At 50.9% G+C, this 15,200-nt stretch overlaps 1 protein-coding gene and 1 long non-coding RNA gene across 5 annotated transcripts in view; one reads left to right on the forward strand and one right to left on the reverse strand.

Moving 5' to 3' along the window:
* Positions 1-431: 431 nt before the first annotated feature.
* On the reverse strand, positions 432-6,280 carry LOC123595236. 3 transcript variants are annotated; one of them, XR_006711091.1, is made up of 4 exons: positions 6,095-6,280; positions 4,784-4,990; positions 2,627-2,959; positions 432-892 (listed from the first exon to the last, which is right to left on the reverse strand). It is a non-coding gene; the product is annotated as an uncharacterized LOC123595236 (long non-coding RNA). The 3 variants fall into 3 exon arrangements; XR_006711092.1 differs by lacking the exon at positions 6,095-6,280 and adding an exon at positions 5,628-5,735; XR_006711090.1 differs by lacking the exons at positions 4,784-4,990; positions 6,095-6,280 and adding an exon at positions 4,991-5,286.
* Positions 5,440-15,200, forward strand: part of SLC25A43 (solute carrier family 25 member 43) — a 35,581-nt gene continuing 25,820 nt past the window's right edge. The window contains exons 1-2 of one of the 2 annotated variants that reach the window (XM_045472640.1): positions 5,440-5,813; positions 13,374-13,615. In XM_045472640.1, the coding sequence (XP_045328596.1) occupies positions 5,539-5,813; positions 13,374-13,615 (517 nt within the window). In that variant the 5' untranslated portion in view covers positions 5,440-5,538. The remainder of the gene's footprint in view (positions 5,814-13,373; positions 13,616-15,200) is intronic. The other variant, XM_045472639.1, reaches the window with a different exon arrangement.

A 15,200-nucleotide genomic window follows, 5' to 3' on the forward strand; every position in this document is an offset into this window, starting at 1 on the left:
TCCTACCAGACACTCGTGTTAATAATAATCATCCGAGTTGAGAGCTTAACTCTGCTCAACTCAAAGACGAACCGGCTTTTGCACGGTTTCCTGTGCATGAAATTTCCCAGGAACGCAACTAACACGTAAATAGAAGGTAGGTCGTAGTTTGTTGCATTCGGACCTTCACCAAGAGCCAGTCAACATTTTGAAACCGACCCCTCCTGAGGGTAAAGCCAATGTCACAGAAAACACTGTACCGAACGGGAATGCTTCAGAGGAAATTGATGGCGGATGAGAGCATTTTTTTTAATTGGTAGAGATTTTTTGTCGTTGTTGTTAAATTGGCAAAAAGAGCGGGGGAGGGAAACAGCACTGTGAGGAAGGAAAAATTACCTCTGCCCTCCAGGATCCTTCTAGCTGGAGTAAGAAGCAAATGGACCGGAGCCAAATTAACAGGAGAAAATCAAATTTAATTTCAGGGGCATAGGGAATCCACACACACGTTAAGATTCCAAAGACAGCCAGGCAGTGCGAAGTCACCCTGAACTAAGGAGGAGGAAGGAGTCTGAGACTACAAAGGGAAGGAATGCTCACAGGAAGAATGAAAAAGAGCGAACGTGGTAAATAAGTGTTGACTGGGTCATCCAGAAGCAATGGGACACAGGGAAGATTTTGATCAACCAGACCTTGCTGAATTCCTCGCTCTCTATCATACCTACTTCACATTATAATGTAGGTAAATATGGCAATGGCTCCCTTCCTGGAGCACGTCCCCAATCTCATTTCTTTGAGGCAGTTTTGGGGGCAAGGTCAAAATTTCTCCCTGCGTCTTCTGGGCCTGGATTGTTTTCAGCTCGGCATGATCTGCGTGACCAAAGTGGCACATCTTGGGGGCAGTCGGCCTTGGCCCCTACAACACAAAAGGGCACAGTCAAACCTCAATCTCCCTTGCACCTCTGTTCCCAAGTTTGACGTTTCCCTTCCTTGAGGGAACCTGTTGAATAGCTTTTTGGATGTCTCTCCAGAGGAATGATCTCGCTTTTGTTTAAAAGAAAGGCTGGCATGGGGCGCCTGGGTGGCTCAGGTCATGATCTCCCAGTTCATGAGTTTGAACCCCGTGTCCGGCTCTGTGCTGGCCGTGAGGAGCCGGCTTGGGATTCTCGCTCTCTCCTCTCTCTCTCTGCCCCTCCCCTGCTCGTGCTCTGTCTCTCGATAACAAATAAACACTTAAAAATGAGAAAAAAAGAAAAAAGAAAAGAAAAAAATTCAACTGAGTAAATGTAAAGATCAAATTGCCAGCACTCCATCTAGCAGATAGTAAGGCGCTCCACTGAGCTGCAGCCCAGGGTTTTAAAGGTGGGGGTGGGTGGGCCTGTATTCTTAGCAAAGAATGCATTGTTTTAGGCAAGGCCACCCCCCTAAGGGGAATGGGAGGGTCCAGCAGCGTTACCTCCAAATGCTGACCAGAAAAGTCCCAGGTTGGTTAAGGATCACATTTCTGGGAGAAGCTGGGAAGCTGCAATTAGCCTGGGTACTAAGTTTTGGTGGGGTTTAACGTAAGTGACTCCATTTTTAACAGAAGGAGGGAACAAAGGGAGGGGGAAACCCACATAAAGGAGTATCTGAGCGTGAAAAAAAAATGCAAGGAAAGGTGCACAGATGCCTGCCAAGCTCTTACCCCTGAGCGCCTCGAAGCATGTGCAGGGGGCGCCTAACTCTCTTTAATACACTTCTGTACTGTTTGTCCCAGCTTCTGACAGGCATGTACTACTTCTGTAATTTGCAAAATTCCACAAGGCTAAAGAATAGAAGACAAATTAAGAGAGCAGGCATCAACTAACTTTGGTATAATCATAGCAAGATAGGGGTGCCTGGGTGGCTCGGTCGGTTGAGCGTCCGACTTCGGCTCAGGTCATGATCTCGCGGTTGGTGAGTTCGCGTCCCACGTCAGGCTCTGTGCTGATAGCTCAGAGCCTGAAGCCTGCTTCGGATTCCGTGGGTCCCTTTCTCTCTGCCCGTCCCCCGCTCATATTCTCTCTCTCTCTCTCTCTCTCTCTCAAATAAATAAACATTAAAAAAATTTTTAAAAATCATAGCAAGGTACACTATAATCTGAGAAACATCAGCAAGTCAACTAAAGTAATTTATTGTTTTAAAAAAAAGCCCAAACTGGAGTCACTTGCCCCCCACCTAGGACAGCAAGCCGAGATTTAGTTTCCACCTCTCCCAGGAATGTGACTTTCTAACAGCCAATCAGAAATGTTTCCCTCAGCACTTGTCACGTAACCTGCATGATAAACACCCTGCCATTCCCTTCCGGCACTGCCCACCCCTCCAAAGCAGATGTCCTGGCCTACAGCAATCCTTTCTTTTCTTTTGCTAATAACAATCCCAAGGAGGCTCCAGGCTCTAAACTGTCAGCACAGAGCCCTATGCGGGGCTCGAACTCACGAACCGAACCGTAAGATCATGACCTGGGCCCAAGTCAGAGGCTTAACCGACTGAGCCCCTCACGCGCCCCAATTTTTATTTTTATTTTAAAGTAATCTCTACACCCAACGTGGGGCTCGAACTTGCAACCACGAGATCAGGAGCCCACGCTCCACCAACTGAGTCCCGCCTCCTCTTTAAAAAGTAACCATACCTTTTAAACAGAGAATTCTAGTTTCACATCACGTTCCTTTTCCAAAGTTGGGGATCCTTAACCTGCTAGTGCTTCTTCACAGACGTTTCAACGAGGGTGCAACAGAAGCAGTAACGTTAGCTCGAGTCTACAAGGCACAATGCACATCCAAGACACCATCAGAAACTGAGTTATGGTTAAGATCAACGCACACCAGGTTGTCAATCCTAGCGAATGAATGGGCCGTGGCAGAGTAAAAAGAAGAACACACCTCCTTGTGTTAGCACCCTATCGCGAAAAGACAGAAGGACAGGCAATACATATTCCTGTTCGTCATGTTACCGTTTAATGCACCTGCAGTAAAAAGAAACATATACTTTTTTACTTTCTGGGTTAAAATAAACCGTCGGCTGGTGATTTCTCCCAGCTCCCAGCTATGAAAAGTGAAACACTTGTTCCCGCCTCTGGCTCACTGGAGCATCTTATTCGTGCTGGGGACAAAAAGAACAGCAGCGCTGGAGACAAGAGCATGTATGTACCCTGTCGTCAGGACGGGTGCACTTGTGACGCTCACGCAAGCTGCCTTAAAACAAAATGAAAAACAGGAGCGCCTGGGTGGCTCAGTTGGTTAAGCGTCCGACTTCGGCTCGGGTCACGATCTCACGGCTCGTCGGTTCGAGCCCCGCGTCCGGCTCTGTGCTGACAGCTCGGAGCCTGGAGCCTGCTTCGGATTCTGTGTGTGTGTGTGTCTCTCTCTCTCTCTGCTCCTCTCCTACTCATGCTCTTTCTCTCTCTCAAAAATAAAAAAGAGGGGTCCCTGGGTAGCTCAGTCGGTTAAGCATGCGACTTTAGCTCAGATCATGATCTCACAGTTCATGGGTTCAAGCCCCGCGTTGGGCTCTGTGCTGACAGCTCGGAGCCTGCTTCGGATTGTGTCTCCCCTCTCTCTCTCTCAAAATTAAACACTAAAAAAAATGTTTTTTAAGAAGTAAAAAGAAAAAAAAAAGAAAAGAACTGAATGAGCCTAAAAGCAACTGTGTCCCTGGGATGTTTTACCCTAAGAGACTGCTGACTGCCCCTTTCCTTTTCACTGTTATTATCAATGTGGCTGTTTAAAAAGAGGGACAGGGAGAAATTGGGAATTCTTTTTAACTTAAGAAAATTCCTCTTAAAAACAAAAAAAGACAATTCTTCTTGGGTTCTGGCCAAATCACTCTTAGCCTCCATTCCTTGCCCTCTGAAGCTTACAAAACCACTGAAAATGTCCCTATTTGAGGTACACCCTGCAGTCATGGCGGACGTGTAGTGTAGCTATTAGGTGGCATAAGACTGACCTAGATTTGAATCCCGCCTGCCTCCAGCAGCTGTGACCTAGAGCAGGTCAATCTCCCCGTCTCGGTTTCCTCTTCTGCAAAATAATATCTAATCGTAGCACACATAGTGCCTTCGGGGGCCGTGGACAGGCGGTCCCAAGATGGACCACTTCCGGCAGGCCAACTCTTTGGAGCTGAGGCAATCGAGACCCCGGTGAGCTCAAAAGAAACGTTTGCCCCTCCCTTAACGACACAAAAGAATTTAAATTGAGGGTCTTTTCCCGAATAAAGGGCTATTACCAGAGATAAATTTTATCTGAGTGACGCATCTGTCTGGCAGGACAAACATCTAATTACCAAACATCTGCTCTTACTGCCCGGTGAGCTGCATTCCTTTCCTTTCAAGTCCCAGACCCTACCCCCTTCTGAGTTCAGGATGACATATATCCCTTGTTTTGCCTGTCTTTGGAATTTCCACGTGTGTGTGGTTCCCTGTGTGTACAAAATTAAATTTGATCTTCTATTAATCTGTCTTATGTCAATTTGATTCTTTTGTTTAAGTATACTTATTTCTTTCTGACAGAGAGAGAGAGAGAGAGAGAGACAGAGAGCAAGCACGAGCAGGGAAGGGGCAGAGAATCCCAAGCAGGCTGTACAAAGTCAGCCCGAGCTGCACTGGGGTGGGGGTGGGGGGCGGGGGGCAGGGAGCTCGAACTCAGGAACCGTGAGATCATGACCGGGGCTGAAATTCAGAGTTCGGCGCTAAACGGACTGAGCCACCCAGGCGCCCCTCGTGTCAATTTGATTCTTTATCTAGAAGGACCTTGAAGGGGACAGGAAATTCTTGCTGCCCGGAGGTGCTTACCTGTGTCATTGTTCATTTAATCTTTACAACAACTCCTGGAGGAAGTAACTACAGATCGAGCAACTGAGGCACGGAGAGGTTGGACTTCCCCCAGGTCACACGGCTGGTAAACTGCGGAGCCGAGATGCTAAGGCAGGTTCCAGAGTCCAAACTCTAGCCGCCACCACGTACAGCCTCTCCAAAGGAGGGCAGTAAAGGAGGACGTACCTGTTCAAGGATGATTTGAGGATTAAATGAGATCATGTGCGGGAGGGAACCCGATGTTTGACAAGGGCGACGGGTGGCAGCTGTGTGTAATCGGTTTCTTTTCCCCTTCTGCGTTGCGAAACTGGCCCGCCTTCTTCTTGGAGCAGAAAAGCAGAGGTCGGAAGGAGAGCCCCGGCCCGGGGAGGAAGCGGCCGAGGTGGAATGTGGAAAGGGGAGGGGGGCGGGGGAGGAGAGGTAAACACGAGAGACGAGGCGGTGGGGGGAGCGCTGAAGACTTAGGAACCAAGAAGTGGGGGCGGCGGGGCCCTGGGGACTCTCAACGGCAAACAGAACCGGGCCCTCCGCAGCGCGCGCGGTGCAGGGGCGAGGCCTCAGCCCGGGGCGGCCTCCCCGCCCAGTCCCGGCCCCGAGGCCGGCGCGGGCGAGGACCCGGCTTCCCGTCCCGGCCGCGGCCCGCCCCGTTGCCGGGCGGGGCCCGATCCGCCCGCCGCGCCGGGAGCCGCAGCCCCGCGCCACGCGGTCCCCACGGGCCGGGCGGCCGGGGCGCGATGGCGACGTGGCGGCGGGACGGCCGGCTGACGGGCGGCCAGCGGCTGCTGTGCGCCGGCGTGGCGGGGGCGCTCAGCCTGAGCCTCACCGCGCCGCTCGAGCTCGCCACCGTGCTGGCCCAGGTCGGCGCCCGGCGGGGCCGAGCCCGGGGGCCGTGGGCCGAGGGGCTCCGGGTGTGGCGCGCCGAGGGGCCCCGGGCCCTGTGGAAGGGGAACGCGGTGGCGTGCCTGCGCCTCTTCCCCTGCAGCGCCGTGCAGCTCGCCGCCTACCGCAAGTAAGCCGGGGTAGGGTAGGGGCGGGGCGGGCCCGGGAGCCGGAGCCGGGAGGCCGCCGCGGCCCGACGCCGCCCTGCTGCCCGGGCCCGCGCTCGGGGCGGGGGGGGGGGGGGCGGCGCGCTCGGGGAGCGGGGGGAGGGGGCGCAGCCTCCTTCCGGATCGCGTGCGAGCCCCTCGGGGCACTTAGGCCGGGACGCGGGCCCCCCGGGCGCACTCTGGGGCTCCCTGCCCCGCCAGGCGCCGTTTTGTGGGGGCGCGGCCCCCGCCCGGAGAGGCTCACCGGTGTCGGACGGGCGAGGACGTGGAATGGGGCAAAAGCATCTCCAGAGAGCTGGCTCCAAACCATTCCCACCGTCCACCGACTTGGAAAGTTCCGTGCACCGACTTGCAAAGTTCGCCTTGGGCTGCCTCAGGAGAGACAGACCCCGTGGAAGGGGTGTCTGCGCGGTGGCGCAGTTGTGAGCAAAGCCCGCCGAAGAAAGTGCTTGGTTAGGGGGAGGCGCCAGCAAAGGCCACAGATTTCTGCCCGCCCCCCCCTCCCCGAAGCTTGCCTTTTGGGCTCACCAGAGGCTGCAAACAGGCCCCTCAACTTACTGTCTCGCCGCACCCTCTGCCCACCGGCCTCCTCCTTTGGGCTTTTTTTCACCTTCTCCAACAAGAGCTGCTTTTTTTTTTTTTTTTTTTTAATGTTTGTTTTTGAAACAGAGAGAGGGCGACTCGGGGAGGGATAGAGAGAGCCGGAGGAGACCTAGAATGTGAAGCACGCTCCAGGCTCTGAGCTTGTCTGCACAGAGCTGGAGGCGGGGCTCGAACTCCCGAACTGATCCTGACCTGAGCTGAAGTCGGAGGCTTAACCCACTGAGCCGCGCAGGCGCCCCCTCAACAGCTGCTTCTTAAGGAAACTTATCGAAACATGTAAATACCAGATGAGTCTTCAAAGCTTCTTCAGAGCTCAGAGATATTTGCATTTTAACTGAAAACAAGCTTAAAAGAATGAAATGGTACTGATGGAATTTCAGGAAGAGGGGATGTTTCTGTACTTGGGTTGGGATGGTCCCTGTGTTCCTCATTCCGTGGCGCACAGTGCCAACTCCGAAGACTGGCCTTGGCTCTGAAGTAGACAAACAGCTCACAGTCTTAACCACACAGTTGAAGCCTTGGAGGCGAACAGCCAGGATTTTTGCCTTTTTTTCTGGGAGGCCCGGCTTACCTGGCAGCTGACAGGCCAGATGGAATCATTCTCATTGAGTCTCTAGCGTGCATGACCTAGGCTTGGGAGAAGTTACCTTCTCTTCCCCTGGGGAGGAAAGGTAGTGAGATCCTGGGGCATTTCTCTCAAGGCTCTCTTGCAACATCTGGCCTGATGTCTGTAAACAGTTCTCTGAGGGTTTTTTTTTTTTTTTTTTGTAAGTTTTATTTATCCTGAGAGAGAGTGTGAAAGCGGGGGAGAGAATCCCAAGCAGGCTCCCTACTGTCAGTGCAAAGCCCGACACAGGACTCGAACTCAGGAAGCTGGAGATCATGACCTGAGCGGAAGTCAGACACTCAACTGACTGAGCCACCCAGGCGCCCCAGTTATCAGAGTTTTAATGACTCCAGTCCTCCCTACTTCCCTCCATTCTCCACAAAGTGGTATGGAAATCTTACTTTGGAATGTGTGCCAAGGAGAAGGGGGTGGAACTTTGAAGGCTAGTTGAAGTATTGTCAGCTGTTCTGGGGACAGCCTTCCTCTGAGAGGAAGACCTTTTCCTCTGTGGGAGGTTCTTCTAGCTGGACTAAGAAATTGACGTGAAACAGATTAAGGGGAGAAAGCCAAACTTAATTTCCTATGTATGTTCCGGAATACACACACACACACACACACACACACACACACACACACACACACACACACGAGATTGCAAAGACTGGCAAAATGAGGTAGAGATGTCACTCCGAACTAAGAAGAAGGAGGTGTAGGCGTCTGGGACTAAGAGTAAAATGTTTGCTGAACAAGTGTTTGCTGGGCCACTCAGAAACAAGGGGACTTAGGAATTTTTTTTATTATTTTTTAAGGTTTTTTATGCATTTATTTATTTTTGAGCGACAGAGCATGAGTGGGGGGAGGCAGAGAGAGAACAGAACCTGAAGCAAGCTCCTGAGGATGACGAAGCCTGCCCTTGGCCTTGGCACCACCTAGTATGTATAGACATCATTGGATTTTTTTTAACAGCACCATTGAGATATTGACCTATAAAAAGTGTAGATGTTTAAGGTGTACGACTTGATGTTTTGATGGACGTTGTGAAATGATCGCAATCAAGCTAACCAATATATCCATCGCCTCTACGTTGGATTTCTACAATTCCTGCCTCCTGCCCTGTAAGGTCCATAAGGTGGGAAGCATTATGCCCACTTTACAGATGCAGAATTGGGCTCAGACTGGCCGCACCACTCCTCAGTGATCGAGCAGAGAGCCCCGTCACCTGACCTTCTGCCTCCAGATCTATTACTCTATTACATCATGCTGCCTTTCTGTCTGCATTCATCTGACATTAATTTAGCCAGGCTTCCTTAAGTACCCGCTGTGTGCGTAATGCTGGGGCCACGCAAAGATGAACGGGGCGCGGTCCCTGTGCACCAGAGCTTACAGAGTGATAGAAGAGTAAGATTAGTGTGTCTGTAGCGTGTGGCTGAAATGCTATAGAAATTCACACTTCTGGGGCGCCTGGCTGGCGCAGTCGGTAGAGCGTGCAACTCTTGATCTCGGAGTTGTGAGTTCCAGCCCCACGTGGGGTGTAGGGATTACTTAAAAATAAAATCTTAAAAAAAAAGAAAAAAAGAAAAAAGAAAAAGAAATTCACACTTCTGATGAGGAGAAGATGTGAAGACTTCACAGAGGAAGAAAGCCATCTGAGTTTGGCCTTGGGAGAACGAGGAGGAATCTGCTGGCAAAGACGGGGAGAAGGAGGTTGCAGGTAATGTCAAGAGCAAAGGCACAGAGGCGGGGAGGCATGTAGCATGGCTGGGACACAAGGTGGGTCTGCAGCAGTAATGGGAAGTACAGCCAGAAAAACAGGTTAGAATGAGACCTCAGAGTGCCAGGTTAAGAAGTCTGGTTCCGCACGGCCAAGGTTAGGCATGGGAGATTTTTAAGGAGGTGGGGGGTGGGTGTGATGATGAAAAGCAACTCCACGGGAATTACTGTCATCTGGTGGCAGGACCAGTTAGGGACCTGTTGCACTAGTTCGTGTAGCAGCTGAGGGCACCTGAGACAGGCTGGTGACTGGGAGAGGAAGAAAGAGATAGTTACCCCGGCTAAGTTTGCTAATAATTTTTCCGGCGCGATTATTTTCTTTCTGGAAACTAAAAGGAAGTGTTTCAGTGAGTGGCTAGGCATAGAAAGCCAAGTGGTTGATTAATCATGGTGCCATCCCTCCTACATAAAGATGATACCTTTGGCCCAGCATCCTACTGACTCATCTCTACTCTTTCCTGGCCATGAGTTTGTGAAAACAGTTGGCGGAGGTTCATGGTATAGCCTGTGATCGTGGGTTTGAACAAAGTGTAAGCGTCCAGAATGTTCAGGAAATGGAGTGGTTAATTGACTTGCCCCCAGAGAGAATTAATGGCAGAGTTGGAGCTTGAACCCGGGTCTTCTGGCTCCTTAGTCCAGGGCTCTGCCCACCATCATCTGTCTGCTCACTTGGATTTCTGATCAAAAGTCCACTCCATAGTCTTTTAGGAGCTAGGTCCTTGCAATAAATAGTACGTAACACAGTAGATGGCTTTCAAATACATCAAATAGTAGATGCTCATCCAACTTTACTCCACGACTCCTCGTCTAGCTGTATAAACATTGGCCTGGGTCCCTGCCACACTGAAATAGTTCATAACCAACACCACCTCTTTATTGTATAACCACGTCATGAGCTTGGGTCTGGCTGCTAAGCTACATTAGGTTGAAGCTCTACCTACATATGTCCAGGGTGTGTGAAATATCATCGCGGCTGAAAGGCAAGGGTCACTGCTGTTCACCAGCTTACCCAGTCTCCCTGGGAAAAGCTTCTGTGCTTGCGTGGGAAGCGAGCTGGGGGAGGAGAGCAGAAAGGGGGCCACTGCCGCCCCAGGCAATCAGACAAGAGCTTAAGCTGATGTCATCGATGGCCTATCAGGGTTGCCTGCCTTGACTCTGCAATTCTAAAGGGGAAGGATTGGTGGTCATTGCCTGTTCAGATGGTAAGAGTCTGAGAAGAAAGGACTCCTTCCTCTTAATTTTGGAGATTTGAGAGGAAGATCCTCCTTTGTAAACCAGACTGATCAAAGACAAGGTTCCTATTCCTAGTCCGTTAAGGTATTCAGTGAACCAAGGGCCTGTTGCTTGCCGCGGGCCGCCCTTCCAGTGGAACATTTCCATTTCCTCTGTCTCCCCTGCCCCTCCTCAGGTCCCCTCCAACCTGACTAGCCTGGGGAGAAAAAAAAAAGGGAGGAACAAGGAAGTGTCCATGCCATGAAACAGGCCAATGGTCCCTTGGCGAATGCCTGCTGTAGTTACTGCGACTTTCAAAAGCAGCTGGTTGGGGCGCCTGGGTGGCTCCGTCGGTTGAGCACCCGACTTCGGCTCAGGTCATGATCTCACAGTTCATGACTTCGAGCCCCGCGTCGGGCTCTGTGCTGACAGCTCAGAGCCTGGAGCCTGCTTCGGATTCTGCGTCTCCGTCTCTCTCTGCCCCTTCCCCGCTCATGCTCTGTCTCTCTCTGTCTCTCAAAAATGAATAAACATTTAAAAAAAATTTATACAAAAGCAGCTGGTTAACTCACGAGTGTTTCTTTACTTTTTTAAGTTTTCCATTAGTGCGGTTAAGGCAGGTTGACAAAATGAAGTTAAGACTTTCCTACAGTTCGAAGGAGATGCTTTTAACCAATGAGTGTTTACCTGGGCGCCAAGGAAACCTTCCTGGAACCTCTTCAGTGACTTCAGGACATGCCTCTTTGCGGGAGATTTAAAAGCCAAAGTACTGAGGATGCTCTCGTTGTTAAAAAGATAATAATTTTATTTTAGCCTAGCCCCGTTCACTTTCCTTTCAGTCAAACCCTTGATATTTCTCTCCCTCTCCCCTACCCCATTCTCCGGCAGAGAATATTATTTTTCCTGGTCTCCAAGCACTTTTTGATTTTGTCCTCATCAGCAAGGAGTAAAATTCCTTTGCTTCCTGGCCAGGGAATGGGTACTGTGTGAAAGTCCCTTTATAACCATTTCTGCCAAGGTAGGCCCTCATGACTAGGGGATGCACTGCTTCCAAAAAGGGGCACCTGGGTGGCTCAGGCGGTTGAGCGTCTCTGACTCTTGGTTGCAGCTCGGGTCGTGATCTCGCAGTTCGTGGGTTCAAGCCCCGCGTCGGGCTCTGTGCTGACAGTGCTTGGGATTCTCTCTCTCTCCCTCCTGCTGTCTTTCTCTCAAAATAAATAAGCTTTAAAAAGTTAAATAATAAACAAGTAAATAAAGGGGGGGGAGAGAGAGAGAGACTGTAACACAGTGGCTTTCTGGTTGGCATTTGGAAAAGTCCACCCAAAGCCATTTTGGACTCCATTATAAAACTGTAGAGAAACACAAACCCCGTGTGCCCGCCGCGCGGAAGTAACAGTACGAGCGACAGTATGAAAGTATAAAAGATACTTCAAGTACCTTCTTTGTTTTAATACAAGAAAATACAATATTACTGAGAAAGCTGGAGTCCTGCTCATTCTCATTCCCAGCCCCTTCCCCCCCTCCACCTTCCTGGAGGTCTATTTTACACATTTTTATATGTATCGACAACGCCTCTCAATGAATGATACAAGGTATGATTTTCATGGGTGTGTTTTTCAGTGTAAATAGTTTCTTAATTGTCGTACACTGGAAGTCAGCCTGAGACTTGCTTTCTGCGCTCAACTTTATGCTTTCAGGATTATCCACGTGAATACGTAGTTGCAAAGTCATTTTAACTACAGTATCCATTGTATGAGCGTGCTACAATTTATCTCCCTATGAATGGACTTGTAGGTTGTCTGACTTTTCACAGCAACAGTGTCGTATGTGTCCTCACATGTACATGTGCAGAAGTTTCCCCAGGGGATGCGCCTAGAAATGGAATTTCTGGGGTGAAAGGCTTTCTTTCAGTTGTGCTAGATACTACAAAGGGGCCGTACCAAATTTACATTCCTTTTTTAAAAATGTTTATTTATTTTCAAAGAGAGAAGAGGGAGAGGGGCACCAGGAGGGACAAAGAGAATCCCAAGCAGGCTCTGCACTGTCAGCACAGAGCCTGATGTGGGGCTCGATCCCATGAACCGTGAGATCATGACCTGAGCCAAAGTGGGATGCTCAACCGACTGAGCCACCCAGGCGCCCCCCCCCCCGCAATTTACATTTCTACCAGCAGTGGGTGAACATTCCTGTTTCCCCAGGTCCTCACCATCACTTCATATTCTCAGACTATTTCATCTTTGCCAATCTGCGAGGGGAGAAATGGTACCTTGTTTTTACTTGTCGTTTCCCAGACAGTGAGTGGGGTAACACATCTTCTAATTGTTCAACCAATACATTTTTAAAACTCAACTACAGGGCGCAGGGGTGGCGCCTGGCGGGCTCAGTCGGTAGAGCGTGTGACTCCTGATCTCGGCATTGGAAGTTCAAGCCCCACATTGGGCACAGAGCTTAGTTTAAAAAAAAAAAAAAATCAACCACTGGGGATGCCCCAAGTTATCATTTCAAGGGATTCGTTTAAGTTTCAACAGAACCAAAGGGGCACATTCCAGGATTTACCAAATACTCCTATTCATTTACATCCCACTGGCAAGCCGGGGTTGACAGGCAGATAACAGGGGAGAAATGCTTAAAATGAAGTGGGAAGAGGGGCACCTGGGGGGGGGCTCAGTCAGTTGAGCATCTGACTCTTGATTTCAGCTCAGGTCATGATCTCGCAGTTGGTGAGTTCGAGCCCCTCATCGGGGCTTGGTGCTGACAGCACAGAGCCTGCTTGGGATTCTCTGTGCCTCTCCCTCCCTCCCCACTCCCTGCCCCTGTCCCAACTCGGGCTCTCTCTCGCCAAATAAAGAAAGAAACTTTCAAAAAATAAAATGTTGTTTTTTTTTTTTTAATTTTTTTAATGTTTATTTTTGAGACAGAGAGAGACAGAGCATGAATGGGGGAGGGGCAGAGAGAGAGAGGGAGACACAGAATCGGAAGCAGGCTCCAGGCTCTGAGCCATCAGCCCAGAGCCTGACGCGGGGCTCGAACTCACGGACCGCGAGATCGTGACCCGGGCTGAAGTCGGACGCTTAACCGACTGAGCCACCCAGGCGCCCCAAAAATAAAATGGTTTTTAAACAAATGAAGTGAGAAGAACTTAGGGTAGACATCAAGAAGAGGGTTGGACGGCTCCTCGCAGCTAACTAGAATTCTACAGATACATTAGTATAGTACTTTTCACTTTGGAAAACCTTTCCAAACTCGGGGAGATAATGCAAGAAATCGTAGAGAGCACTCTAGCACAATCCATAGCCGACACTCTTGGGCTTTTCCCCCTTTTGTCTCCTAGGTTTGTCATGCTGTTCACGGATGACCTGGGCCATATTTCCCAGTGGAGATCTATCATGGCCGGGAGTCTCGCAGGCATGGTTTCCACTGTTGTGACCTACCCTACAGACCTCATCAAAACCCGGCTGACTGTGCAGAACCTGCTGGAACCATCTTACCGAGGGATCTTCCATGCTTTTTCTACTGTCTATCAACAAGAAGGGTTCCTAGCCCTTTACCGAGGGGTTTCCCTTACTGTTCTAGGTAAGATGGAACTTTTCACCTTGTCCAAGAAAAGGCTGCGTTCTGTGATATGTCTGAACGTACCGTATACCGTTGCTCGTAACCAGTTAAATGCAGCTTTTTGAGGTCGTGGTCACACGGATCCAATCCATATAGAGCCAGTTAGCTTGGTTCTATTCCATAGCCATACGCCCCACTTGCAACTTTGGCCTGTCACACCCCAGGGCGGGAAGGAGGAGACAGTGGAGGTGGCTCAGCCCAAACTGATAGGAAGGCAACCCCACGCACCCCATCTGACTGCGGGGAGGCGTCTCAGCCCGCACCCATGGGCGCACACGACCAGGGCAACAACCGGAGTTTCTGTGGTCTTGGGAACCTTGGCCAGGGCTACAGACGCACGAGTCGCCCGTGTCCCCCAGTTGCCAGACGCAGCCGACTTTCACCCATTATCTGACCTTTGTTGCAGCGTTCGAGGAGACTGGCCACCCCTTCTTCCGGAAACTTGGCTTCTAGGACCCTACCGGCTTCTGGGTGTCTTCCCCATCTTTCTGGCTCACCTGACACTCTCCCCGGGGCTCCTTCCTTACCTTTCTTTCCACCCTCCATCCCCTCCCCGGGTGGCCTCAGCTAAGCCAGTGGCTTAAACAGGCATCATGATACTCTAATGACCCCTCAACGGCACCTCTGTAATAACAGAGACTAACGGTTCCCCTGTTGCTTCCTGTGGCTCAAGCGGGAAGAAATTTACAATCGAAGAAATTTACAATCGCCTCAGCTCCGCTCCTCTCACCGCTGTGGCTTCAGTCAGCGCATAACGTCGACTCGACCTCTCCACTCTCAGTCTGTCGTCCCCCTCCTTCCCTGCACCCGCTGCGCCCATCCTCCCTTCCCACAGACATGAGCAAGACGCTCCCACCTGGTCCCAGGCCCGGGTCTCTGCTGCCTACACTGAAATTAGCCCTTTCACCACCCCCATGCCGCTGTCCTCCTTCAGAGCCTTCACTGATGGGCGCCTGGGTGGCTCAGTCGTTAAGCACCTGACTTCGGCTCAGGTCACCATCTCACAGTTCGTGGGTTCGAGTAGCACATCGGGTGAGCTCGAACCCCACTTCAGGTGAGCCCTGCTTCTCTCTCTGTCTGTCTCTCTCTCTCTGCCCCTCGCTCACTTGCGCCCCACCCCCTCTCAAATAAACAGATAAAGCCTTCACTGACTTCTGAGCTACAGGGGAAAGCCCAAATTCCTTATGGCACACCATCAGATCCTTCACACACGTGGCCCCCACGGCCCATCCCACCTCCTCTCCTGCCCCACCTCCACCTGCACTCACTCTCCAGCCATACAGAAAAACCTGCGATTTCCTGGAAACCCCACTCCCTCTGTACCTGCTGTTCCCTCTGCCCGGACTGCCTGTCCTCTCTCCCGATGTCTGGCGAACTCCTACTCAATCCTCAAGACCCAGTGGAAAAGTTCTCTCTTCTGTGAAATCCTTCCTGATCCCCCTAGGCAAAATTACGAGGATCGTCATGTGCCTAAAGAACTTTGTATAGCCCACCCCCCCCCCCGCCCCACCCAATTATGGCACATATCCGCTGCCTGTCCCCTCCA

Source organism: Leopardus geoffroyi, chromosome X (assembly GCF_018350155.1).
Source record: "Leopardus geoffroyi isolate Oge1 chromosome X, O.geoffroyi_Oge1_pat1.0, whole genome shotgun sequence".
NCBI lineage: Eukaryota > Metazoa > Chordata > Mammalia > Carnivora > Felidae > Leopardus > Leopardus geoffroyi.